The sequence below is a fragment of the Chinchilla lanigera genome, unplaced genomic scaffold (genome assembly GCF_000276665.1).
Source record: "Chinchilla lanigera isolate Chin_1 unplaced genomic scaffold, ChiLan1.0 scaffold00055, whole genome shotgun sequence".
NCBI classification, from domain to species: domain Eukaryota; kingdom Metazoa; phylum Chordata; class Mammalia; order Rodentia; family Chinchillidae; genus Chinchilla; species Chinchilla lanigera.
In genome coordinates this window covers 3,238,535-3,264,701 of record NW_004955456.1, presented here as the reverse complement: position 1 = coordinate 3,264,701, position 26,167 = coordinate 3,238,535, and the positions used below count along the sequence as shown (strand labels likewise).

General features: G+C 57.7%; 1 protein-coding gene and 1 long non-coding RNA gene across 3 annotated transcripts in view; one reads left to right on the top strand and one right to left on the bottom strand.

The window, feature by feature from the left end:
- LOC106149889 (protein cordon-bleu-like) overlaps window positions 1–18,939 on the bottom strand; it is a 25,840-nt gene extending 6,901 nt beyond the window's left edge. Inside the window, exons 1-4 of the mRNA XM_013520573.1 lie at window positions 18,850–18,939; window positions 5,820–7,636; window positions 3,781–3,900; window positions 2,749–2,955 (exon numbers count right to left, since the gene is read on the bottom strand). Of these exons, the coding sequence (XP_013376027.1) occupies window positions 2,749–2,955; window positions 3,781–3,900; window positions 5,820–7,634 (2,142 nt within the window). The 5' untranslated portion in view covers window positions 7,635–7,636; window positions 18,850–18,939. The remainder of the gene's footprint in view (window positions 1–2,748; window positions 2,956–3,780; window positions 3,901–5,819; window positions 7,637–18,849) is intronic.
- On the top strand, window positions 12,913–26,167 carry LOC106149890. Of its 2 annotated transcripts, none has more exons than XR_001236346.1 (2): window positions 12,913–14,578; window positions 22,688–26,167. It is a non-coding gene; the product is annotated as an uncharacterized LOC106149890 (long non-coding RNA). The 2 variants fall into 2 exon arrangements; XR_001236347.1 differs by lacking the exon at window positions 12,913–14,578 and adding an exon at window positions 19,139–19,183.

Below are 26,167 nucleotides of genomic sequence, written 5' to 3'. Positions count from 1 at the left end.
CCTCTGGCTCCTGGCTCCTAAAGGGGCCTCCTTTTCTTTTGCCTGGACAAGAAGAAAAGCAGCGAAAGGCTCCCGGCTTTGCATTTAGACACCAATAGGGGAAGCTAGGAACTTCTCTGAGGTTTATGGTTTCCTGGCCCAGAGAAAAACAAGCATGGTGACGGGGAAAGGGTCGGGCAAGGAGAGGCAGCTGCCAGGGTTCAAAGGCCCCCGTGGCTCCCTGAGGCCCTGTGGGACCGGCACGGGGCCAGCCCCACAGCCCGAGGCCCTGGGGATGCGGCCGGGCTCTGCACTGGAAGCCGGCGACACACACGAGCCATTTTCAGAAGGAAAGACAAGGAAGGGACAGTGCTTCCAGTGCCCTGGACTTCCGTAGCAGTCGGTAGTGATCAGGGACTGGATGAGCTAAGAGCAGGGGGTGGCCAGCAGCACGGGGAGCTGGGACACTGGCCCACAGCGAGTCCCCAGGTCCATCCCGGGTGCTCATGCCAGGAGTCCCGGAAGAGCCACCACTGGCGGGGAAGAGAGAGAAGCAGACACGTGTGCGTCCCCTGGTCCTGGGAGAACTCGGAGCTCGGCTCACAGCGGGCGTGAAGGAGGAACTGCACAATGCCACACAAGGGGATGAGCCAGCCTGTGGACCCGGAGGCTCTCGGAGGACTTGGGGTGCACATGGGTCACAGCGGGCTGGGATATGCTAGAGAAGTGTGGGAACCCCGTCTGCGAGGCCCTAGGGTGGCACTCTTTTTGATGGCCCCAAGCCCAGCTACCTGGTTCTATGGGAAAGAATGAGCCCGCATAAGTCAGCCACAGCTGACCATGGTGCACAGGCCTGTTATCCCAGCACTTGGGAGGCTGAGGCATGAGGATCGTTGCAAGTTTGAGACCAGCCTGGGCTACAAAGTGAGCTCAAGGCCAGCCTGAACTGCATAGTGAGACCCTGCCTCAGAAACACAAAAAATAAAAATAAAAAAAATAAAACTGACATGGGTCCGTGAAGACCAGACTGACCCCTGCAGCTGGACACTGCCCCGATCAAAGTGGAAGGAGCTGCACAGTGAGTGCGCGGCCTGGGTGACGCAGCTGCTCCTCACTGGGCATCCGCGTCCCTCCCGCCCCGCCCTGTGCGGAGCTCTGTGTTCTCCTCCCTGGCGCGAGCTCTCCTCCTCCCTCGGGGCCCGAGGTCCAGGCCGGGTGCTGCCGCCCGTCTGCACCCACAGGTCGCTGCGCGGGAAATCGGTAGCTGCGGCCAGGGCAGGCGGGGCTTGGCCCGGAACTGACAGGACACCAGGCATAGGGTGGCGCTGCCCCAGAGGGTGCCATGCAGGTGTCCGGACATCTGCCCTCACCTGGCTCCGGGCACATGCAGGCCGCAGCGTCCACCCTGCCCCTCGCAGGATGAGACAGAGCATGCAGGGAGGTTCAGGTTCAGTATTTCCTTTTCAGCACTGGGGACTAAACCCAGGGCCTCTGCACTGAGCTGTACACTCAGCCCTTTTTTATTTTTATTTTTATTTTTATTTTGAGACAGCGTCTCACTGAGTCGCTGTGTTGCCTAGACTGGGCTGGAACTTGCAACGCTCCTGCCTCAGCCTCCCAGCGTGCTGGGGTGATGGGCGTGCACCATGCAGCCCACCCAGCACATGCTCTCCATTTCCTGAACCCTTTGCAGCCACTCCGTTCAGTTTCCCCCCTTTTCCCTCCTCTGCATCTGTACAGAGCTGCACAGAAAAGGGAGGGCAGGGAGGAGCCAGGGCCCCGGCTGACGTCCAGCAGCTGCCTTCCCTGGGGCAGGGCATGCGCCTGTGCCTCCCTGGCCAGGGACCTCAGACCGGGGAGGCTTCCCCAGCACCCGCGTGGGGCCTGCTGTCCCACCCGGCCGGCGCCCGTCCTGCCAGGGGTGTGTCCGTGCCTGCTCACAGCAGGAGCAAGCCTGCGTGTGACCGAAGTCCCCTGGGTGGCAGGGAAGGCACAGTCCTGGGCGACCCTGCTCCTGCCCAGGCATGGCACTGGGGCCGCTGAGCCCACGGAGCCCTGCCGGGAGGGACACCCTGCCCAGCCCTGTGCCCCATCCTGCCTGCCTCTGCTGCTTCTGGGTCAGGAGAGCTGTCTGCCTCGCTGGTGACGGGAGCACCCATCCTGGAAGAGGCCCCAGGTCCCCTCCACAGCGCGCGCAGCCTGGACCGAGTGGCCAGCACCTTCCCAGAGGCCCGCGCTCAGCACACAGGCTGGCTCCGCCGAGCCACGTTCACGGCTTGTACAGACGAGGACGTGTGCGGTGCGACCCTTTCCGTGATGCTGGGGTGGACGGGGCCTCGGGAAGGAGCGGGGCGCCCTGTCGGGGGCTCCTCACTCATGGGCAGCGTGGGGCGGAGGCAAAGCCTCACGGAGTCTCCTCGCAGCCAAGCGAGGCCTCCACCTGCGAGTCTGGCTGCAGGGCCACCTGCGCCCTGAGCCCGGGGCTGAGAGCACGTGCCGTGCGCTGTGCGGACGGGACAGGGACGACGTGTGCCTGGCCTGAGACTGCAGGGTGGGGACCGCTGGGCGGCAGGAAGAAGGAATGGGGGAGGACGGAAGAGGGGAAGGGCGGGGAAGGCGGGTGGCTGCAGGCGAGGCCCTGCTGGTGGCCGAGCCCGGCGCCCCTTGGCCCACTGTCCCTGCGGTGTCCACGGCGGCTCTGGCTCGGTGCCCCTGGCTGGAGCTCTGTCCCTGCCGCCCACTGCCGCCGGCCCCTCGCCGCCTGCTTACCTTTCTCAGCCTGGCAGCGCCTGAGCCGGAGCGGATGGCATCCAGCAGGGCCTGCCTTGCATCTACCACATCGCCTAGGGGCCCCGAGCCCAGCCCGGGAGCTGCCGGGGGTGCAGGGGGAATCTGGGGGGCCGGTGGGGCTGGAGGCGCTTCAGGAGGCGCTGAGTCCCGGCAGCCCTGGAGCTCCGCAGAAGCTGAAGACGACACCTGGGAAGGAGACGCCGACGTCGGGTGACCACGGTGGCTGGGGCTCAGGGCCTCAAAGTCACCTTGAAATCTACCTGCCGGGTAGGCCTTGGGGAGGGGCCGGGTCAGGACAAGGGGCCCCTAAACGAGATCAGTGCCCCGAGAGACTTGCGGATCCTAGCAGGGGAGGACGGGGAGGTGCTGCCTGGGGACCAGGAAGGGCCTCGCTGGACCCCAAGCCTGCTACCCCGGCCCTGGGCTTCCGGCCTCTGAACCGCAAGGGTTCAAGCCCTCTGCGGCCGCTGTGAGCCTGAGGTGCTGTCACAGCTGCTGGGTGCGCTGGACGGTGACCGTGTCCCTAGAAGCCCTTCCCTAGGGCACAGCCCCCCGCTGCCAGCACGCCCGGCCTCCCGCAGCCCCTGCGCTGTGGGCACGGGACGTCTGTCCCCTCAGGGCTTAGACACCTGTCCCCGGCCGCCACCTCACGGGTCACAGGGCCGCACCGTGCTGGGACTCGGGCCCAGCTTTCCCCAGCCCCGGAGGACGGAATGTCTGGCTGGTTTTGGAGACAGGAGACAGCCAGCGCCACACAGTGAGCAGCAGGTCGCCTTGTCCCTCAGGTCCCAGGGGACCCCGCTGGCCCGGGGCCAGGTCCTCCCCGGACGCTGCGTCAGTGCAAGAGCCAGCGCCTGTCCCCAGGGCCACCTGCCCCCCGGGCCGCTGTGCCAGCAGGTGCGCGGCTGACGACCTTTGCCACCCTCCCAGGACGGCGGAAGTGTCGGCAGCATCTGCCAGCTGCTGGGAGAGGTGGGCGCCCCCTGGCCGCACAACCCAGGAGCCCCTTACCTTCCGCAGGCCTTGGGTGCCACTGTGTCCCCGGATGGCCGCCAGCAGGGCCGAGCGCTCGCTGTCCACCCCCGCATAGGACAGCGTCTGGGGCCCGCGCTCCGCAGGGGGCTCTGCCGTCTGGAAGGTAGTGGGGTTGACTCAGTCCACGCAAAGCACTCCCCGCCTGGCCCCAATGCTCGCCCTGAGCCCAGTTCTCACTGTCCATACAGCAGCCCACAAGGCACGGCGGCCACTGGACACGTCTATCAAGGAGGGTCTGAGGTGATGACTCTGCCCACACGGAAGCCGCATGAGGGCTCTGAGGACAGCGAAGGCAGTGGGCTGGGCCGGGCGTACAAAATGTTCTCTTTCCCCTCTTCTGCCTCTCCTCTTCCTGTTCTTCCTCCTCTTCCTGGTTTTTTTCCTGTAGTACTGGAACAGGACACAGGGTCCTTGCACTGAGCTTGGTCCCCAGCCCTAGTAGAAATTTTTTACTTTGAGACAGGGTTGACCAGACACTACATCATTAGGTTGACCAGACGGCTCAAATTCATGAGCTTCCTGCTTTAGCCTGCCAGACTCCTGGGATAACAGGTGGGCATCACCACACCCAGGAAAACCTGCTTTTGACTGCTGAGGTTTTCCCCTTTCCAGGGTCCCTGGTGTCTAACTGGACAGTGAGCTGGGGAGAGGTGAGGTGCATCAGAGGTCGTTTATTCGGGGTCACACCAGGGCTGCCTGTCGGAGTCAGAGCGCCCTGCCCTGGCCCGCTGCCCCGCACTGTGTGTGCTGCAGTCCTGCAGACCTGGGTGAGCGTCCTGCGTCCCTGCTGTTATGGGTGACTTTGGGCCAGGCCACTTGGCCTCGCTGTGCCTTAGTTTCCACATCCCGATGATGCTGGTTTAGCAGCGAGAGTTCTGCCGTGTTGCACGCCTGTGCGTGGACAGGGAGCATCACAGCCTCGTCCCTGGTCGCTGCAGAGGTGCAGGGCTCCCCACTGAAGAGTCAGGAGCCGCAGCACTGGGTTGTAATCCTGGGCCACACGGGGACGGGGTCCCCTGAGACCGCAGTGAGGCTGAGCGACTCCTGTCATCCGGGGACAGCGCCCTCCTCCTGAAGCACAGTGGCTACGCCTTCCCTACACGTCCGGGGACCTCGGGGTGGGCAGACCCCAGCTGCGGACCCGCAGAGGCGCAGCACAGACCGAGACCCCAGCTCGAGGCTCTCGGGAAGGAGCCAGCGCTGCTGGCTTCGTGTCCAGTGCCCCGCGCTCCCCAGGGTGGCGTGGGAGGGAGTCTCCGTTACCACAGAGAGGTCACCGTTCAGCAAGGCCTCCCGTCCACTCCACCTCTAGGTCCCAGGGGGCACAGTCTCGGTGGCCAGTGCCGTGACGGCGTGGCTGGCGTGTGGTCCCCACTGCACGGCCTCCCATGACTGCGTGGGGAGCCCCCCTTTTCCACTTCCTGTCTGCAACATGCTGCCCTTTGGATCTCAGATGTCCCACAGGCCCGAGTGCTGAAAGCTCGGTCCTCGGCTTGGTGTCATGGGGGGCTCTCCAGGAGGCAGGCCCAGCAGGAGGTCATGGGATAGTGACCTTGAAGGACAGTGGGGAGCTGGTCTCCCCCTCTTTCTGCTTCCTGGCCATGGGGGTGCTGGCCTGACCACCAGCTCCCACCGTGTGCCCCTCGCCACCGGCCTAGCGGGAATGAGCTGAAACCTCCGAGTGCGACCTAAGAAACCTTTCCTCTTGGGCTGGCCAGCTCAGGCGCTCTGTTACAATACGGAAAGCTGACCAGCACACCTCCACGTGTACTGCATCAGCCTCCATCCTCAGCCCTTGGCCAGGGCATTTACTGCCTGACAAGCAATCTTCTTCTTTCCCACAGAGCAGCTGCAGCCGAACAAGTCGAGACCCACCCACCCCGGCCTCGCTGGTACAAGGTCCAGGACGGATTCCAGTTACACAGGAAGCCTGGCATGGGCCCTGGCCACCACACCCCTCCTGTCACCTCCAGCCCGGAGTGCGGGGTCGAGGATCCCCAGGCCGCCCCACTCACCTTGCGGAGCCTGTCCTTCCCGCCGGCCGAGTGGATGGCCTCCATCAGGGCGCTGTGCAGGCATGTGTCCTTCGGCACTGGCCTCTGGACCACAGGCCTGAATTTCTTCTTTGGCCCAAAAATGCTGGCTGGGAGAGCGCCCTCTGTTTCACTCGCAGCCTCGGGGGACGCCCTGGGCCTGTCCTCCGTTTCCAGGATGATGTGGCTGTGGGTGCCAGACCCCCATGGGCAGCGAGGAGGCTCCGGGTCCCAGGCAGAGCCATTGGCCAGCATTTTGCTGGGCGTCGGCACATCTGCTGGGTGTGCGGGGCTGAGCTGCGCCCCGTCCCGGTTGTGCGTGGGGTGGGAGGCCAAGCTGGCCTTTAGGTCTCGGGAACCGGACTTCTCCGGGGGGCCATGGCTCCATCTTGCAGACACGGGCTCCCTCCAGGAAGTAGGGCTTGGCAGGGAGCAGAACTCTCTTTGGACGGCAGCAGGGCCGTCCTTGTCCCCGGCCAGCGGTATCCTCTGTGGGCTGCTGGCTGCCCTGCCAGGCTGGGCACTGCTGGGCCCACGGGTGCCCAGCTGCCGTGTGTCGTGGTTCTGTGGCTCAGAGGCCCGGCCAGGAGCTGTGGCACCTCTGATGACGAGGGTCTGTGCCGGTGACCCTGGACTCCGGGCCTCGGGCCCCTTCTCCGAGTGACTGCGCTGCCTCGCTGCGTTGGCTGGGGCCGGCACGGATCCTATCCGCCGGGCGATGGCCGAGGCCACGTGCTGGCTGGAGGTCCTTCTGTGAGGCTTGAGGAACGGGACCTCTGCCACGCTCGCCCCCTGCGCTTTCTCCTGACCCGAGGCTGTCCAGGGCGGTCGGTGCCCATGGTCCTCCAGCAGAAGCCCACGTGCTTGGGGGGCAGCCCGCTGCTGTGGCGGGCTGGGCGCGGGGGCCGCGGGGACAGTGCTGTCCTGCGCTGGCTTTGCAGGCACTGGGGTGGGGGTGGTCGTGGTGACAGCGGTGGCCTTGGGGGTCCCCCTGGCTGCCGAGTGCCCCGAAGGCTGGCTTGGGGGCTTCTCCAGGGACCCGCGCTTCCAGAACTCCTTCACTTTCCCGAGGGGCTGAGCCTGGGTGTCAACCCCGGGGGAGGAGGGCGCGAGCTCGGCCCCGCTGCCAGGCCTGCCACCAGCCCCCGGGGGACTCACCAGGTTCCCCAGCTCGTCGATCTTGATGGCGCCCGTGGTCAGGGACACGCCGCGGTCGTAACACCGCATCTCTGACCTGGGAGGAACGATCTTGTACGTGGTGAGGCCGTGCTTCAGTCCATAGCTTTCTACTGCGGGGCGGCTCCACCGGCACCAGGACGGGGGCCCCGGGATGCCGCTTGGCTCGCCGGCCTCCGTGTCCTCCGCTCTCCGTGAGGGCTGAGTCCTCTCTCCAGGAGCAGAGCGGGGCGCGAGGCCTGGCTCCTGCACACTCGGGACGGCTGTGGGAAGCTTCACGGCCAGGGAGGCCACCTTGGGCGCCATCCCAGCCGCCCTCCTGTCCTGGTCTCCTGGGCTGGGGTCGTGGGGAGGGCTCCACCTCCCGCGGGGCTGGTCCTGCTCAGCGTCACATGTGGGCAGGCAGGGGCCCCTGCTGGGGACACCCACCGTGTTGGATGAGCCTGCGTTGTTGTTGCTGTTGGACGACAGCCCCGCGTCCACGGGGTCGTCTGAAACCTCGCCGATGAAGGTCACCGGGATTGCGTCCGCGTCCCCGACCGCGCCGTCAGCACAGTGGTTCCACGCACCGTTCACAGAGTGGGTCACAGAGCTGCAGTCTGTGTCACAGCTGTCCTCCATCTCTGCAAGGGACGAGCACAAGTCACTGAGCGGCACTGCGTGTGTGATTCTCACCCTCAGGACAGCGAGCCTGGCCCCGCCCTGGGCCACCTGTCCTGTCCACGACCGGGCACCTGGGACAGGGAGGCTTCAGGTTCTGGTGATCTGTGGCTCCCCGGGACCCGAGCCCCAGCTTTCAGTAGGCAACCTGGGGCCCGTCTGCAGACCAGTGTGGCCCCAGGGCTTGACCCTTCGCCTTCCCTGCGTCTGGGAGAAGAGCACGGCTCCTTTGTCTGAAACACTGCCCACCTGTTTACAGAGATTATCTGTGTCTGCCCTGGCCTTACAGCGCAAGGCTATCACCGCCAAAGCAAGAGACTCTGTTGCTCAGGGTGCTATGTAAATGGATTTACTGCAGACAAGAAGTGTGTGTCCGCTTGAGGGAGGCACCATACACTAGCAAGTGAAGAGCTGCAAGTCCTCATAAAGATAGTTGCTTAAAGTCAGGCATGGTAGTGCACTTGGGAGGCTGAGGCAGGAGGGTCAAGACTCCAAGACCAGCCTGAACTACATAAGACCTTATATCAAAAAATAAAAATAAAGAGACACTGCTTATCTCTGTGCCATTCTGTACTTCTTTAACACATCTGGACATTCTAGCGCACTCTGTGATATGCGTGAAATTCTTTTTAAGGTACAGAGTTAGTATTTTGAACTGGGGGCCTTCACACTGAGCTACATCCCCAACATTCTTTATTGTTCATTTTGAGACAGGGTCTTACTCAGTTGCCAAGTTGCCCAGGTTGGGCTCAAACTTGATCTTCCTGCCTCAGCTTCCCAGAGTGCTGTGACTGCAGGGCCTGCAGTTATATAAAAGAGTGCTCAGAGAGGGGCCCCGGCGCATCAACGCCCACATCGCGCTGCGACAGCACACAGCAAGTCTGCTCACCATCCCAGTCTCCGAAGGGCGCTGCCAGGGCTCCGTGGGACAGGTCCTCCTCCGTGGAGGTCGCGGCGGCCTTCTCCCTTCTAGGGGAAACCAAGCAGTCAGGAAGAGCGCTCACTGATGCCGCGCACACTGACTCAGTGAGCCGCTCTCCGGCAGTGTCTGGGAAGGAGACAGCTCAGGTTCACCACGCTCAGCAGGACTCGTCCTCAGGACCTCGGGGAGAGTGTGTGCCTGAGCGTGCCATGTGCGTGTGTACTGTGTGTGTGAAATCTCATGTTTACTGTGACTTCAGGAGCAAGCCAGAAGCCTCACGGTGCCACAGCCACTGAGTGAGGTGGGTCAGTTGCGTTTTTATTTGGCAGAAACTGCCGTGAACACTTTGAACTGATGCAGGACACCGAGGCACCCCAAAAGACCCTCACAAAAGAGGGCTCCAGAGCTGCTTCAGAAAGTGGCAAGAATGATGGGGTGAGCATGTTCAAAGTGCGGGGAGGGGTTGGGGGCTTGACGGCAATGTGCCTTTTGCCGTGATAAATTTCTTTTAAAATGTAAACGTTTGCCTTCTGTTTCGATCATACCCCATACATGACGTGTGAGATGTGTGCACACGTGGGTGCGTGTTATACGTGGCATGAGTGCTGTGTACGTGATATATGTTGTGTGTGTGGAGTGTGTACACGTGGCCCCAAAGTGTCAGCCACACCACACACACAGCTTCGGTCCAGCTTGCACATGGAGGGCTGCCTCCTCCTGCTGCCCAGTGGGATTGATTTCTTTTCTGGGTTGTAAAGCACCAGGCACCTGGTGGCCGCAGAGAGGCACCTGGAGCCCAGGCTGCACACGTACATGGTGGCCAGGTCACCCCGGGGCCTGCAGTCAGTGTCCCTCAAGACCCGACGGCGTAGGCTGCAGGCTGGGAGAACAGATCAGTGTGTGATCACTGCCCAAGGGCTCCTGATCACCACCACTGGCTCCCGCTTGCAGCTGCAGCAGGCTGCACCTTGGGGGACCTGTGGGGTTCAGAACAGGGGCGGGGTCCACAGCTCGTCCACAGCGTGTCCTTGTGGACGAGCATCTTTGAGGTGTGTGTCCTGGGTTAATTCCTGCACAGGGCCTCTGGGATCTGATCCCGCCTCCTGAAGATGTGGGCCCCGACCCACTTCCCTGGGAACATAAAGACAACGAGGGAGCTGGCAGCAACTAGGAGACAGAGATGCTGTGACAGCGAGGATGCCACTCAGTGGAGCCCGCAGGAGGAAGCCTGCAGACACGGCCTGCCTGCCTCTGTGCCTGCCCAAGCAGAGCTCTTGCGTACAGAGCGTCTTGTCACACTCCTCTAGCCGCTCGCAGGGTGGGTCATCGGAGCACTGCGGAGACGGGAAATTACACACAGAGAGACCAACAGTCCTCTGCAAGCTCCTACAGCGTCCAGAGCCAGCCCTTGCCCCAAGTCTGCGCAGGGCCGCGCTTGCCAGCCAGGTGGCCTAGTCTCCTTGGTGGCCAGGGGCCCCTGTGGCCCTGGGGCATGGGGTGTCCTGGGAGACAGCAGCCACTCCCCAGAGAGCTGGCTCAGACTGTACGTGTGCCCCAGGACAATGCCATCTGCACAACTGCCACCAAAACACTTGAAAGCTGTGTCTGCGAGGGCTCCCGCCGCGCTTTCCTGTCGGGCAGGGCGCACGGCGCTGCGTCTCCAGTGATTCTGGCTCTACTGAGAGCCGAAGTCTTGGCTGATTGTTAAAACGGAGGACTGATGTCCACTGCTGGTCGCCAGGCCCAGGCAACGCTGCGGGACTGTGGGAGTCAAAGGCCCTTTGATGCAGGGCCGTCTTTACTTGGATAAAAGCGTCTTTCTCTCTTAGGGACCATGTCCACTGGGAGCCAGGAAGTGGCCCCAGGACCCGTCCCCGCTAGCGTCCGGCGACAGCCCGGACAAGGGCTGGCTGAGGGTGTGTGCATGTGGTCCAGTGGCTGGGGACCTCGGCGTGCACAATGGCCCTCCTGGCCACTCTGCCCTTGGACTCGAATGATTTGAACGCATCTTGCAGACGCCTTTCCTTTCCATGGAATGTGGTGGTATAAATACTTTACACTTAAATATGTAACAAAACGTATGGCACAGGAAACTATAGAAATTGAAAGACAAAATAGTACTTGAGATGGAAAGCAGAGAACTTTAGAAAATGTTTCTCCTTACTACTGGACGCTTAAAGCCCAGCCATACAAAATTAGACACTTTTACTTCTGAGTATTTGTCTTCTTTCAAAAGATGCTGATCACACTGTTCTAGGTGCTGGAAAGAAACATGAATTGGATCTCTGTCGTGGCTGTCTCCAGAGGACCCCCAAAGCCTCACGAGGTCCTAAGTGGGACTGTTTCGAGGGCCCAGAGTGTGTGATGCTGCGCTCAAGGGTGTGAGCGCTACCTGCCCTAGGATGGGGGCTTTGATAAGGTATAAGGAACAGAAAGGGGAGTGCTGTGTCGCTGCCTGCTGCTGTTGGGTGGTTTGCTTGCTTTTGCTGTCTTCTGCCTGCCACAGCTCTTTCTCCCCTGCGAGGCCCTCCGCCACGTCACCCTGCCCTGGAGCCAGCTGACTATGGATGGAAACCTCTACAAACTGCGAGCTAAATACACCTCACCTCCCTTAACTCTCAGTGTTGGGTGTTTCGTCTCAGCAATGAGGACAGTCACTCAGACAAACTCAAAAGAGATTTAAGATGCAAGTTCCACTGACTGTGCAAAGGTTTCACTAGAAGTAAAACAAAACAAGAAGAAGTTACGCTGAACTGAAGGAGGCAGTGACTTAGAACACAGTTGCTGCGGACTTGAACTAGAAAGCAGGGCGGAAACACTGGTCCAGGACAAACAGACATCACTGTGTCTCTGTCAGCAACTCTGATGCCTCCGCCTCTATTTCAGTTGCTTATCCAATGAGAGGAAAAATATAAACATAACAGCCTTCATTTTCTACATGAAGACGCTCAAGCCCTGGCAGTGGGAACAAATGTCAAAATCAATGCAGATATGTGTGAAGTGCTTCATATCAATAACTATGATGATCACGAAGTGTACACAGAAGGGCGGACTGATGCCTCATCTGACATGAAGATATGTGAAGTTTCTAAGTCATGTATAAGTTATCTGAAGATATCAAGTCATGTAACTATAGGTCAGATAATTATGATGACATAAAAACACGCAGCACTCTGGGAGGCTGAGGCAGGAGGATTGCAAAGTTGGTGCCCAGCCCGGGCAATTTAGTGACTTAATGAGAACTTGTTTCAAAATAAAAAATATCTTGAGACCATAATGGTAAGAGAAATATCAGACACGGGGGTTAAATATCACACGGTCTTTTATATGAGAAACACCAAGTGTAAGTAATTTAAAGAGCAAAATAAGAAAGGAATGATAGGAAACAGGGTGGGACCTTTTGTGGCTGGGAGGGGACCAGGGCAGTGGAGGAAGGGGCAACAGGGACTGGGGTGTGACAGGTACAGGCGCCAGCTCCCCCCGCGAGTGTATTCACCACGTACTGCAAATACGCACTAACAAAACTTAAAAAAAATAAAATAAGGGGCTGGCAATGGAGCTCATTGCGAATGCCCTGGATTCAATCCGCAATGCTGCTTAGAAGGGAGAAGGAAAAGAAACAGAGCTTGTGGCAAATAAACCCGCGTGACTTACTGAGGACAAAGTCAGCGCACTGAGCGGACGGCGGTGCTCGGGACACCGGGACACCCTCTGGTACCTCTCACACCCTGCAGCCAGCGCCCTCCTGCTCTCTCCCCCACAGAGCCGCGTGGCTGTCCCCGTGCCCGCTGTCCCCGAGTGTGGCCTCTGCCCTGCCGTGCCCTGTGCTGCGTCCTCCCCTCTGCCTGCCTCGCTTGGGCTGGCAAGCTGCCCCTGATGCTGTCACCTGCACCCGGGTGCCGTGGGCACAGCCTGGTCCGCCGCGGCCTTCGTCCTGGATCTGGCTGCGGCGTGGCCGGGCGCTGGAGGGAGGGCAGCGGGCCCTGCGCAGCGGGCAGCTCTTATGGAGGCACAGCCTGGGTGCCCGTGCGCTGCCCTGTCCTGCTGCACGCACACGGGGGTCACGGAGCCAGAGCCCATGCGCCGCGCCTGTCTGCTCTGCTCCCAGCAGAAGGTACGGAGAGGGTGGGAGCTGTGACCTTCGCACGCTTCCTCACTCTGTGCCACTGTCCTCTTTGCAAAGCTCACTGGGTCTCACCCAACCCCCTCTCAAAGGCACCTGAATGGCACACGCAGCTCCCAGCTGGCGAGGGGACCCTGCACCCCAGAGTCTGAAGCTCCCCCATTAACCCACGCAGACCCCCCCCCTCTGTCCCCGGCCCCCTCTCCCGTCCATGCCTGTGCTTTGTGTTGCGGCCCAAGACCCAGAAGACAGCAGGGAAACAGACCGGGTACTGTTTTGCCCGCTGTTTCCTCAGCGGCGGCGTGGCTCGAGGGAGAAGGTGACGCTGCTCGGGGCCCGCTGCACAGCCGTGGGGGCGGACGGCACTGGGTCTCAGGCCTCGGTGCCCAGCAGCGCAGCTGCTGCCTCAGGCCACCCCCTTGGGAACTCCGAGGGCCCAGGCTGGAGTGACGCTCCCCACCCAGCTCAGGGGATCAGGCCCTCCCACCCTGCGCTCGGTAGGAGGCAGGCAGGGAGGGTTCTTCCAGTCAGGGCCTGGAGAGCTTTGGCTTTTTGTTTTCATTTGCTAAGAGAAAGAAAAGGGGGAACCGTGTGGGTCCAACTCATCTGAAATGTACAGAACCTATGTGCTACGCACATTAGGTCGTGCCGGATTTTTATGTAGCTAAAGGAGTCTCTTATTGGGTATGATGGCACACGCCTATAGTCCCAGCATTCAGGAGGCTGAGGCAGGAGGATCACAGTGAGTTCGAGGCCAGCCTGAATGACATAGCAAGAGTCTATCTCAAAAAAGTTTCTTGAAGGAATGTATACAGTGGCAGAGTTAATGAAAAAGGACGTCTGAGAGGGAGGTGATGCTACTAAGCAGGCCTACCCCGGTGGTTTCACAATCATGTCAGGAGTGACGCGATACACTCATCAGTCACGTCCCCATTCCCGGGGTGTGCGCTCCTGAACTGGCAGGGCGACACACCTCTAGCACAGTGGCATTCAATGCAATAGAAGACACACAATTTAAAATCTTGTCACATTTAAAAAGTGAAATGAACAGGTAAAATTAGTGTTAAACATTTTACTTTTAACTACTCCTGCATATAGTTAGTTCACCTACATGTTTTCTCTTCACGGCAGATTTGGTGTGTTTTTACACTTCCAACACATCTCAGCTGGCGCAGCCACCCGGAAAGTGCTCAGAAGCCGCGGGGGGGCTGGCGGAGTCCTGGGCAGCCCTGGCAGAGTCCTCTGGGGAAGCTTACAAAGTCTCAGGGGTCTAGACCCGCACTTCTAATGCGGCCAGGGCTCAGCCTCCCGGGGATTACAAAGCTGCAGGGTCAGGTGGAGAAAACGTTGCTAAATGCTCAGAATGAGTCAGGGTGATGGCCATTTGCAGAGCTTCGGGTATCACAAGGTTCCCAGCTCCCCGGAGAGCCAGTGAGCCGGCAGGCCCGGCTCCAGAGGGGGAGGGACGAAGTGCAGGGCCGAAGCCCCACCCTGTCTCACCACCCAATCTGAGCCTCCTAAGGCTGAGGTGAAGGGAGGCCAGAGCCCAGCAGGAGGTGGCAGAGGCGCAGGCAGTGGGGGTGTGGAGAGCCTGGGGTCTCCAGGCAGAGGGCGGGGCCCGGGGATGCTGCAGCGCAGTCTGGGGCTCTCCCTGGGGTTTCCTTTTGGCTGCCTGAAGGAGGAGACAGAAGCGGGGCGAGAAGCCGGGGAAGGAAGAGGAGGCGGAGGAGCGGTTGGACATCCGCTCACACCCTCAGGCTCCAGCCCCTCCCTCGGGCCCTGCGGAACTGACACAGCTGGAGCTCAGAGTCCACAAAACGACGCTCGGGAAAGAGCGCCCCAGAGCTGCTTCCGAAAACGGTAAGAGCGAGGGGACAAGCGTGTGTGAAGTGAGGAGGGGCTTGGGGGGATTCGTGGCAGTGTGCTTCTCACGGCAATATTTTAAAAAAGGTAAGCATTCCCCGCATTTTCAATCACCGCCTGTAGCTGCATCATGCGTAGGGAAGAGGGAAAGGGACGCAGCCCGGGAAAGGGGAGCGGCGCGAACTGGGCCTGCCCAGCTGGGCCTCAGAACCCCGCTGACAGGCGGCAGCAGAGGCCCCAGGTGGCCGGGCTGGGATGCGCGGGCAGCCTTCTTCTCCTGGAGGCCGCCCCACATCGGGGCCTTCCACAAGCCGAGGGTGGCTGTCATCGTCGCAGAGTCCTCCTAAGGTACGAACCCACTCCTGGCCGAGACCGGGCCTGGGGATCCTTCGAAGGGCGGGCCCTGCGCCGTGGGCCTGAGTCCCCTCAGGGACAGGGACGAGCCTTCCACTCGCAGCAGGGTCTTGGCCCGTTACTGGGGCACAGGACGAACACACGCGGGAGAACACGCAGGGCACCCTGGGATTCGCTGCAGAAACTAAGTATCCACTCTTCAGGACAGAGCGGACGGTGGGCTTGGCCGAACCCCTGGGGAGCATCCGGGCGCAGTGAGAGCTAAGTCAGGCCTGACCAGCGGCTGCACCGTCCCCCCAGGAGGCTGCTTTGTCAGGATCGCCCTCCTATCAGGGCACCTTGGTCACTGTCCTCGACAGGACGGCCCAGTGCTTCTGTCCAGGTGGCCAGGATGACAGTCACGCCCTCCTGAGTAGCAGGAGAGCCTGCTTCCTGCATGGTCCTCAGGCATGGGCCCTGATACTCCCGGCGGGGCGGCAGGGCCAGCGCACTCCTCCGTGCCGCCTGCCCACCCCCGGCCTGGGCCCGCCCCACCCAAAGGACTTCTGTCCTTTCCCGCTGGACTGGGCACTCTGCAGGTGGGAGCAGCGAGCTCCCCAGAAGGGCACCATCCCCAGCGGAAGAGAAGCGCTCTCCCCACCCCCACACGGGGCGTCTGGCCCCCGCCCTGTGGCAGCAGACGACACAGAGTGGCTTTTCCCAAAGAAAGTGAAGAGGGCACTCGTGAGAAGGCCTGTGGAGAGGACTTCGCCTGTGGAATTTCCAAGGGCCCCAGTGAGCTCACCAGGCTAAGAGGAGCGCGTGGTGCCGTCCCAAACGCATTCCTGAGCAGACGGTTTCTGAGCAACACAGCATTCCACAGAGCAGTGGGGGAGAACACGCAGGGAGAACACGCAGGGCACCCTGGGATTTGCTGCAGAAACTAAGTATCCACTCTTCAGGACAGAGCGGACGGTGGGCTTGGCCGCACCCCTGGGGAGCATCCGGGCGCAGTGAGAGCTAAGTTCAGGCTCGACCCTGAGCCCCGAGCGGGCACCGCCGGGAGCTGCCACGCCCGGCCTGCTTGTGCGTCCGCCCCAATGCTTGAGTTGCCTGCCCACCTGGAAAATCTGGGAGACATCATGTAACACTGTATGTCTGGTTTCTCAAAAACAAGCCACATGAAAGCTGGGCATGGGGGCACAGGCCTACAGTCTCTACACTCTGGAAGGCTGAGGCAGGAGGATTGCAAGTTCAAAGCAGCATAGGCAACTTAATGACTTAGTGAGACCCTGTCTCAAAAACACAAAACAAAAACAAACACAAAAAGGTGCACATGAGGTCTGAGGGCCCTGCAAAGTGGCGACTGGGGAAGGGGGAGGGCGGGTCTCGTTCGGAGAAGGCCCGAGCCTTCCTCCCGACCCAGGGGCCTCTCCTTTCCTGCTGAGTCTCAGTTACCCTCTGGCCAGCCCAGAGCCCTCAGGTCTGCAACCTCCAACCTGGACCCTCGAGCCACTGCCCGGAAGAAATCCTGCAATGCGCCAGAAATCACGCATTTGAGAATAAATGCACCACTGTAATGCTGAGGCCTCTGAGTATGTCTGATTTTCCCACTGCAATCACTCCTTAAAATAAACCAACTTAAAATCCCCCAAAACTAACGTTTTTCATTTCATGAAAGTCATGGGCCGCGGCCTGACCTCTGCTTTTGGTCACAATTCAGTGCCTCAGCCCCGCAAAGGCCACTCGGCCCGCTTCGGCTGCTGGGACCCGAGGTCTGTCTTCCAGGTTCTGAGAGCCCCTCTCCCTCCAGGCCTCTGCCAAATTCGGGGCACTCAGAGCCGCAGGCAGAAAAGCAGCCCTACTCCCTGTCTGGATAAAGCATCGGAGTCCGAACAGTCACTCACCAGCCGCAGCTGCAGACAGCATTTGCTCCCCTGTGTGGATGGAAATCCCAACTCTACACCCAGCGTCCGCAAGGTGATCCCGGGCCAGTGTCCACGTCTGATCAGCTCTGGATTGAGCCCAGGCATATGTGACCCCATCAAACACGCAGAACAGCCCGGGGGCTTGGCGGAAGGAGATTTTCCTTCCTGGTACATGACGAACAGAAAGTGACCTCGTCTTTATCTGCTCTCATGGCTGCAGGGGACACAGCTCAGCTCTGCTAAAACCTGAGGGCAGGGACCCAAGCTGCCTGACTTCCTTCTGGTGAGTCCCACACTTGGCCTTAGGACTGACAGTCCTTGACGGGAGACTCATTCGTACAATTATCAGGGAGTGTGTATAACAACACGGCACTGTCAGGCAAAAGTAAATCAGGACAAAATACAATGGGAGAGATCATGACATTAATCAGATGCAGATCTGTGACCTTGTTCAGATAAAGATTTGTGTGTTCCCGTGGACAGGGTCAAAACAGCATGAAAAGTACAAAAGCGCTTATTAATTTTGGTGATTGACTTATGAACTTTAAAAAATCATTTTACCTTATTTCTATGAATGCTTCCACAATATTGTTTATCTGATGTGTTTCTCCACCTGTGATACCAGGGGCGGGGCCCCAGGCCTTCATGCTGAGCTATAGTCCTGGCTCTTTTCTTGCTTTTTATTTTGCAGGGTTTGCTAAGTCCCCAAAGTTTCCCAGACTGGGTTCAAACTTGTGACCCTCCTGCCTCAGCCCCTCAGAGTGCTGGGGTCGCAGGTGTGCACCGCCACACCCAGCTCTCATTGCTTCTGGAAGTTATTTAAACATTGACAGCCTAAAGAGAAGGAATGCGCCTTTTTATAGAAAATGTAAAAAAAAGAAAAACACTGAGGACAACGCAGGTGTCTCAGAGGAGAAGAAATAAACAAGTCCAGTGCAAGTGACCACTGGAAGTGACCAAGACCCACAGAGCCTGACGTCAGGCCAGGGGGAGGGGACAGAGCTCTTATTCACACTGCACCCTAAAATACACCCCCGGGGGAAGAGTGCGCCAGCGAGCGGAGGACAACACCGAACCCTTTACAAGAACTTTAGATCCTCCATTAAGGCCACGGGAAGAATCTCAGATGCACACGGATCGTACACATGGCGGAGACACAGGACACCTTCAATGACGTCCACATGGAAAGCCCATTATTATACAGTGAAAAACAAAGGTAAGTTCAGGTCACGGGCTTAGACTGTGTGCACATAACTGACAAAGGAGAAATTAATTATTTAAAAAAGGTGAACCACATACACTTTTTAAAATGGCCAAAAGCTACAGAAAAGGTAATTCATGAAAGAAGAAATCCAGGCTATTAGTAAACAGGCACGATGACCACCCTTGCTAATCAGAGGGTCGTAAGTTAAAGCCGCACGAGATGCATTTGACACCTCTCGGAGCTAGGATGTCTGTTGGCTCAAGGGTTGGTGCAGATGTGGGACAACAGATGCCCCAGGCCACCGAGGTATCTTTAAGGTGGACAAACCTTTTGGGGAGCAAATCGCTGACATTCCATAAAGTGGGAGATGACTCTTTCTGATGCTCTAATAATTTCTCTTCGAGAAAACTCTCTATGTGTACACAGACCTACGTCCAACTTCCTGATAGTTTCCAGTCCTGAAAAACTGGACCAACCTATGTGTTCATTAGTAGGGAAATGCGTAAGCAAATGAACACCACCTATAATCACGGATAAGTCCTGAAAACATGCTGTAGACAGAAAGGTGTGCCGAGCCTGGTACCATCTGCCATCTGTGTTCAGTGCCAAGACAAACGTGGCACAGTTGTACATTATTTAATCACCTAGGCATCTAGGACGCAAGGAGATTTGACTGTAGATAACCCAAAAATCAGGGTGTGGGCACTGCGCTCCAACGTGAGCAGACAGTAATTGGGTCACCCTGACGCAGGACCCTCCTTAGAGCCTGGGCTGGGGCTCCCATCCCACCAGTCACGACTCACCTCAGACACGAGTTCCCAGAGCCAGGTCTCTCCCACAAGGGGCTCTTCTGGGGTCCGAGTTCCGGGGTTCCAGCAAGGTCCTGGTCGCTGCAGTCTTCCTGGTCTGTGGCCCACTTATCTTTGGATTTCAAGCTATCGTGCTGGGAGTCCAGGGACACGATGTCGGACGGGGAGCTTATCACCCCCGAGTCCTCCGTCGTGTCCTCGGATGCGAAGCAGCTGCCCACAGAGACGGTCTCCTCGGCCTCAGAGGGCACCGCCGGGACGCCGTCCACACTGCCGTGGCTGTCAGGACTCAGGGGCAGGCTCACTGGACAGGACACAGCAAGGACAGGTGAGCTCAGGCCACGCCCGCCCCCAGCCACCTCCCCAAGCGCATTCCACCAGACTGGCTCCTCTGGAATGTGGACGGCAGGGCGCTCCCCGCACACACAGGGACCCAGTCTCCAGGACAAGGGCTTCACCCAGGGAGCCACATGCGCCTCTGCTGCTGCAAGCTAAGCTGTCGCTGAGACTCAGCGTGTGATCAGCTGGTCCTGTGACTGTGTGTCCCTTCCTTATGAGACAGGCAAACATGCTCAACGTGTGATCGAACATGATGAATACGACTGTTCTGTCTGAAGGGGTCACCTTGGTTTCACTGAAGTTGTTTTAAAATAAGTCCTTTTGGACCAGGGATGTAGCTCAGGGGCACAGCACCCACCTGACAAGGGCAAGGTCCTGAGTTCGATTCCTGGTACCGGAAAAAAAAGCCTAAAATAAACCTTTTTGTTAGCTGGCTGTGGTGGTATGTGGCTGCAATCCCAGCACTCTGGCAGGAGCGATGCAAGTCTGAGCCCAAACTGGGCAGCTTAAGGACCCATCAAAGACCCTTTTTAAAAATGAAAAGTTAAAAGGTCTGGGCTGTAGCTTAGTATAAAGGTCCTGAGTTCAAGTCCCAGGATCCACAAATGTTCTTTTTAAAAAAATAACGAAAAATTAGGGTTCTTAAAAAGATAAAGAAATCTAGAGGTAATCCTGGTGTGGGAACTTCTGACAAACTGCACTGCTGTGTGGGAAATGTGCACGCCGCCTCTCAGTACTTGGCTCACCCCAGTGCTCTATGTGAGGCCGTAGATTTGGACGTAAATAAGAGCTGGCCTTAGAAAGAGAACCGTCTGGTAAAACACAGAAGCTGTCTGTCTGTGGCTGAGGGTCTCCAGCCCCTCAGGCACTAAGTGGGATTTGAAGAGCAGAAGCAAGAAAGGGCCAGGGCCGTAACTTCACTGCTAACATCAGAGACGCACACCCACTTGTACCCGACTGGGGCACGGTGGACGTCTGCACACCTCTCCCGAGAGACATGCTACCCAGGGAGGGCACGGTCAGCCTTGCAGGGTGCAGGGTCCCTGAAATCGCAGGGCTCACACCAATGGCACCATGACCCCCCACAACAGTTGGTGTCACCCACTTTCCACCCAGACAGCAGACAGACAGCACGGCACGAACAAAACCAAGAGAAACCCTCACGCTCCGGCTTGCACGAGATCCCCAACAATGACCACGAGGACAAGCATTTGAAAGAACGCACAATTCACAAGAGAGCTCAGAGGAGGGGGAGGCGGGCGCAGGAGCTGTGGGACATGCGAAGTGCAGTGAGCCGTCCCAGGGCGAGCCTTGCCTGCTGTCACAGCCCGAGTGCTGAGGTCACCCAAGCTGAGCAGTTTCTAACGTTTCTGTCCTCGTTTCCTGTGGACGGTGCGACGGCATGAAAAGGATGACATGCCTCGCAGGTCCCAGGGACCGGGGTTCAGATCCCAGTGAGCTGTTTCCTGCTCAAGACTGGACAGTGCAGTGACCACGCTGAGACCTGGGGCTGTGCTCAGGGCTGCAGCTCCTTGTCCAGTGGCTGCGGGAGGGGCAGGCCATGCACTCAAGGCTGAGACGAGATTTTCCACCCCGACAAGCTGGGTTGGCCAGTCAGGCCGCCGCGAGGAGGGGACAGACACGCACTCAAGAATGGCCACGCTGCTGCAAAGACACGTCTGGCAGGCGGGCAGGCTGGTCTGAGGAGGGGGTGTGTGCCGGAGGTGACACACAAATGCCAGTCCAGTTTGCTCGCAGTCCCACCTCTCCAGGGGATGTCCCTGGGATGTGCCGCCTTCCTCCCATCGGTGCCCAGCGAGGCAGGGGCTACAGCCCTGGTGGAGCGTCCTCCCAGCCCCCACCCCGCTCAAGGGCCCCAGAGGGATGGGGTGCAGTGAGGCGGAGGTGGGTGGGGAGGCTGGGGTGGCCAGCCACCTCCCCGTTCTCCCTCCAGCTGTGCAGTCGTGGAGCTCATCTGGGGGTTGGAGATCCCTCAGAAGTTCTGAGGCGAACAACGGGCCAACTGCAACAGCAAGCCCTTAAATCAGCATGTTGTGAGAGGCTGAGCATAGTGTGACTGAAAAACACTGCGAATCTGTAAGTTTTTAAATACTTATTACAGCGAAAGACACGCTGCCAGGGATCCTCCTCCATGGGCTCCATGGACACACCTACCCCATCCTGGCCGCTTTCTGCAGCAGCTCTGGCGTCCTCCTTCCTGAGGGTCTTTAGTTGCGCTGTGCTGGCTGCCAGGGTGTCCTGAACGGACCCAAAACGTTTCCCTTGCATGGCCATGTTGACTTTGGGGAACAGCCAACAGGGCAACTGAAGGCACTCAGGGAAGAGGACTCCAGAGCTGCTCAGAAAGTGGCCAGGACCATGGGACGAGTGTGTTCCAAGTGAGGGGGATTTTGAGGGGGATTCATGGTAACGTGGCTTTTACCGTAATAAGTTTTAAAATTTTAGTCTAAAAAACTCAGTGCACGTTTGCAGTATATAATGTTCACATCCCTCATGGGGAGCTGGTTCCCATACACAGGGCACCATTACTCTTTCTGCAGCTCTTTCTCCACATTTAAACACTCTCTGTACTGTTCAGTCCCTCACGCACCCTCAGGACGCACACACAGAGCACCTCAAATGTGCAACACGGGGTGCGAGGCCGCAGCCCCCTCCTGCCTGGAGAGCTGCAGCTCCCAGTCCCTAGCCATCTTCCCACAGGCCCTGCTTGCTTGGTCTAGGTTAGAGCCACACTGGACCCCCTGAACCCACAAACACAGGAGAACATGGAGCTAATTTAGCCACCACGTCGGGGACTGTCTGGAAGGTCCGGTGCCCTGCACCTCCCAAGGGCCTGGCTTCCACCCTCACCACAGGCCCCTGGGATTCCAGGACTCGGTGACCTGGGGCCTCAGCCTGAAATCAGGGCAGCTGGAGGGGGAGCACTGAATTAGGAATCCGAATCCCATACTCCAGCCCCAGCTCTACCCAGAACTTTGGACAGCCTTCTCCCCTTCCTGTGAAATCAGCAAGTTGATCCTGATACATTTTAGAACCCTCCATAGATCTAGAATGTTCTTTGAAATTTCGGATGAAGAAGCAGGAAGTAAACGTTCTTCTGCAATTGACTGGTGACTACTTAGGAATTTTAGAAGGCATATAATGAGCTGGGCGTGGTGGTGCACACCTGTAATCCAGTATTCTAGGAAGCCAAGGCAGGAAGATTGCCAAGTGTGAGCCCAGCCTGAGCAATTTAGCAACTTACTAAGACCTTATTTCAAAACTACAAAATAATTAAAAAGAGCTGGCACTGTAGCTCGGTGCAAAGGCCCTGTGTTCAATTCCTAGTACTGCCAAATAAATAAATAAACAAACAAATAAATGGAACACAACAATCCCTTTGCCCTTTCTGATTCCTTCCGTCTGCTGAAAGGGGAGTCAGTCATTATTTTTAATTATTCAACATGCTGACAAGTTTCCTTTTCTCTCACAGTATGAACGACCTTTTCTGAACTCAAAAGTTATCACTGCAGGAGTTTTGAACGGGTGAAAACATGTACTTCTTCCGCCTTTAGCAGATGCCTAATATAAATTCAGGGTGAAATTCTCTTCCAAATGAGTTGCCACAGAGCCTGTGAAGGGACTATGAACTCTTCCTTTGTTCCCCTACATTACAGAACCCCAAGCTCCAATGTGACTGTGTCCAAGCGGGGGATCTGGAAGGTTCTCCAGATCCAGTGCAAAGGGGAGAGCACCGAGGACCCCCCGTTTGCTCAGTGAAAGCTTTTCCCTTACATCATCACCAAAGGAAATTTCAAGCGTTAAATACAAATGTCTCCCAGGGACAGAGGGTCCCCGACTTACAAGGCTCAGGCTGCCGTCTTAGTCTCCTCCCTGTCACCGGCACACAATGCCTGACGCCCACAGCGTAAGGCAGGGGAGGCTGACTCCGGCTCAGGCTTCAGTCCCAGGCGGAAACAAGATGGTGGAGGGGCTTGGGGGAGGAAACGCTGCTCAGCTCACGGCGGCCAGGAAGCAGCGTGAGGAGGGGGAAGGCGGGGAAGGAGACCCGCCCTTTCCGTCCCTCCCCGGTGAGCACCCCCCCTCCAGCAGTGCCTGTGAATGGATTAACCCGCTGCTCAGTGTACTGTCTCATGATCCTGACTTCCAGAAGCCCCACCTCTGAGCACATGGGAGTTCTGAGCAACATTCCAGATCTAAGCCGTAACACTTGCAACTCAGCGAACCCATCACGGTGCAAAAGCGGTGAACACCCATCAGAAACCGTGTTTGGAATTCTGATCGTGGCCAGGACTGCACTGACCGCAGTCTGATTTTCTCCCCTAGCTGAACCCCAGTGGTGACCTGCGCTGGGCCACAAGGTCAGAGGGGAAGCTCCGTGCCTCTGCGGCGTGTGCCGTGGAGCTAGGCAGTGGCAGGCTGGGCGTAGGTACCAGGTGCGTTCTGCCTGTGACGCTCCCAACTTAGCACGCGTCCGCCAGGAGGAAGCCCCTGCTAGGAGGAGACTCTACTCTTTGAACGGGTTCATTGTTACTGTTGTTTTATTGAATACCAGTCAAAGGTCTTGTATCCTACTGCATTGCTTTTTGCTGCTCATTATAAAAGGCGATGTCTCAAGATTCCATTCCCCAGCGAGCATATTTCAAAGACAGACAGAAAACCTTTGCGTCCCACACTGACGCGGGTGGGTTCGCAGGACGCTCACAGCCGGCAAGAAACGCTTGTCCTTCCTCTCAACCCACGGTGACCTCGCTGTGTTCCAGACACAGGGAAGATGGGAACCACGCCACGCAGTACACTGGCCCGAGGCCTCCCAGTAAGTCTCCAAATAATGCTGAGCAACCACGCTCCCTCTTACATTTGTAATCAACATCTGAACGTTTCTTTCATGAGTTCAATTGGTTGCAACAGATGTACAATATAAATATGCGTGTTTTTAATTAAACATCTCATCACTTTCAAAGGAGTAACCCGAGGAATGCGGTATTGGTACTTTCACACCAGCACCCTCCCTGGAAAAGTGTGACTAAGTCTGTCCTTCGGCAGAATTTTCGACCGCGTCTCTTCTTTGTTGAACTTATTTCTACCCTCCTGCCGGACAGAATCGCATCTTAACCAAACTGCTTCACACTTGAGAGATTTTTTTTTTTAAAAAATCAAATCTGTGTATAAAATATGCATAGAAATTACATTTTAATGGTCAATCTCCTTTCACCCTAAGGTGGTAGTGTTAAATTCTCTGTGTATCAAGTCATCATTGTGACAATGTACACATATACATGTAACTTTTTGTGTGATTCTCGAGATCAAACCTAGGGCCTTGCATATGCCAGACGGGTGCTCTACCTGCACACTGCCCGCTGGCAGCAGAAAAATGCTAGAAGCTGTGACCTCTGTAAAACAAACATGTAAAATTAAACATGATAATGTTTAATGAGTAATGAGTAAATAAGTCTTTTTAATTAATTCCTTAAAAGTGACTGGAATCTTTACTCCTGGGGTAAGGCAGGGCTTGACATAGCCGCTCTCAGATCTGCCGTCTGTATGAGCCACGAGCACCGGGAGACTGCTCAGTGGGTAACCAGAGCTGAAGTTAGGGGGTTTACTCTAGCTACATCACCCCGCTCCGTTTTTAAGACTCTTCCTCTGCTACAGGCCAAACGGTTTAGTTGGCCCATCACGGGGACGATGCGTAATGATCTATTATATGACCACTCAAGTCCTTTGTGGATTTGGTTAGAAAGGAAAGCTGGAGGGCAGCTGGCTTCAGAGAGGTTTCCCGCCGAGCCCCGGAGCTCCTCATCTGCTCTGCCCATGTGATGCGGCCACCTGTCCTGTTCAGCACCAGGAACAGATCTGTCCACCCCAGTGATGTCCCCAGAGCACAAGACCCCAGCCCGTCTCTAGCAGGGAGCAGTGGGCATTTGTCAGACTCAGTGGACGGATGCTGGCGAGTTCTCGGGACAGCGGGTCTGGGAGGGGCCTGTGTGATGGGACGACTCTGGAAGTGGACTCCCTGGGAAATCCTGGTGTTTTCCCGGGGTGCACACCTGGGTCAGACCCTCAGGTGGACACAATAGGGTTCCATAATGGGAGAGCATGGGTGGTGGCGTTTAGAGAAGATGTCACGGAATACAGGAGCAGGGCCGTCAGGAGAGACAGGAAGCTGCCTACGGAACCACAGGACTTGGGCAGACGCGGAGGGAAGGTGGTTCAAAGAGGGCAAAGCATACACGCATGGGGCTGCGGGGAACGATCAGGTGCTGGACAGGTGTTGGGATTCCCTGTCCCACAGTGTGCAAAAGACTGTGTGTGCACGCACATGTGACAATGCTCAGGAGCTAGGGTTCAGAAACGAGGCTCAGGACCAGCCCTCCGCCACCAGCACCACATGGGTTCTGCCCGACTGAGGCTTGCTACCCTCCTGTCCTCTGATTGGCCCTTAGGCTCAGTTTTTTGAATGGAGTTGAACTGTGTATTACTCTTCAAAATCACAGACTCTTCCGTCTTACGGGCCCCACTTAGCATTTTATGTGAATGTGCTTACCAAGAACCCCCGCAGACAGGGCCCCTCAGAGACCAGTGGTAGAAGCAGCAGCACAGTGAGCGGACCATAGAACACCAGTGCTCACATTCGTATTTTCTCAACAAGGCAAGATGATAAAGATGGAAAGCTTGTACAGCTCTAAAACCCACCTGATTATTCTGGGAGTCCGGCATTGCATTCTTAGTACCAAGCTTTCCCTAGTCCTCCTGTTGTAAGTGGCCATTCGAACCTTGGGCTGAGGAATTTTGAGTGTATCGCATTGTGAGACAGAGCTGTGTACGTACTGCTGTTCTTTAAAAACATACAGAGGAGAAAGCTGCTGCTTTCACCCGTGCAGCACTGCCTCCCTCCCTGCTCGTGTCTGATGAATTCCATCGTCTTGCAGGTAGCCTGCTCCTACTCCCT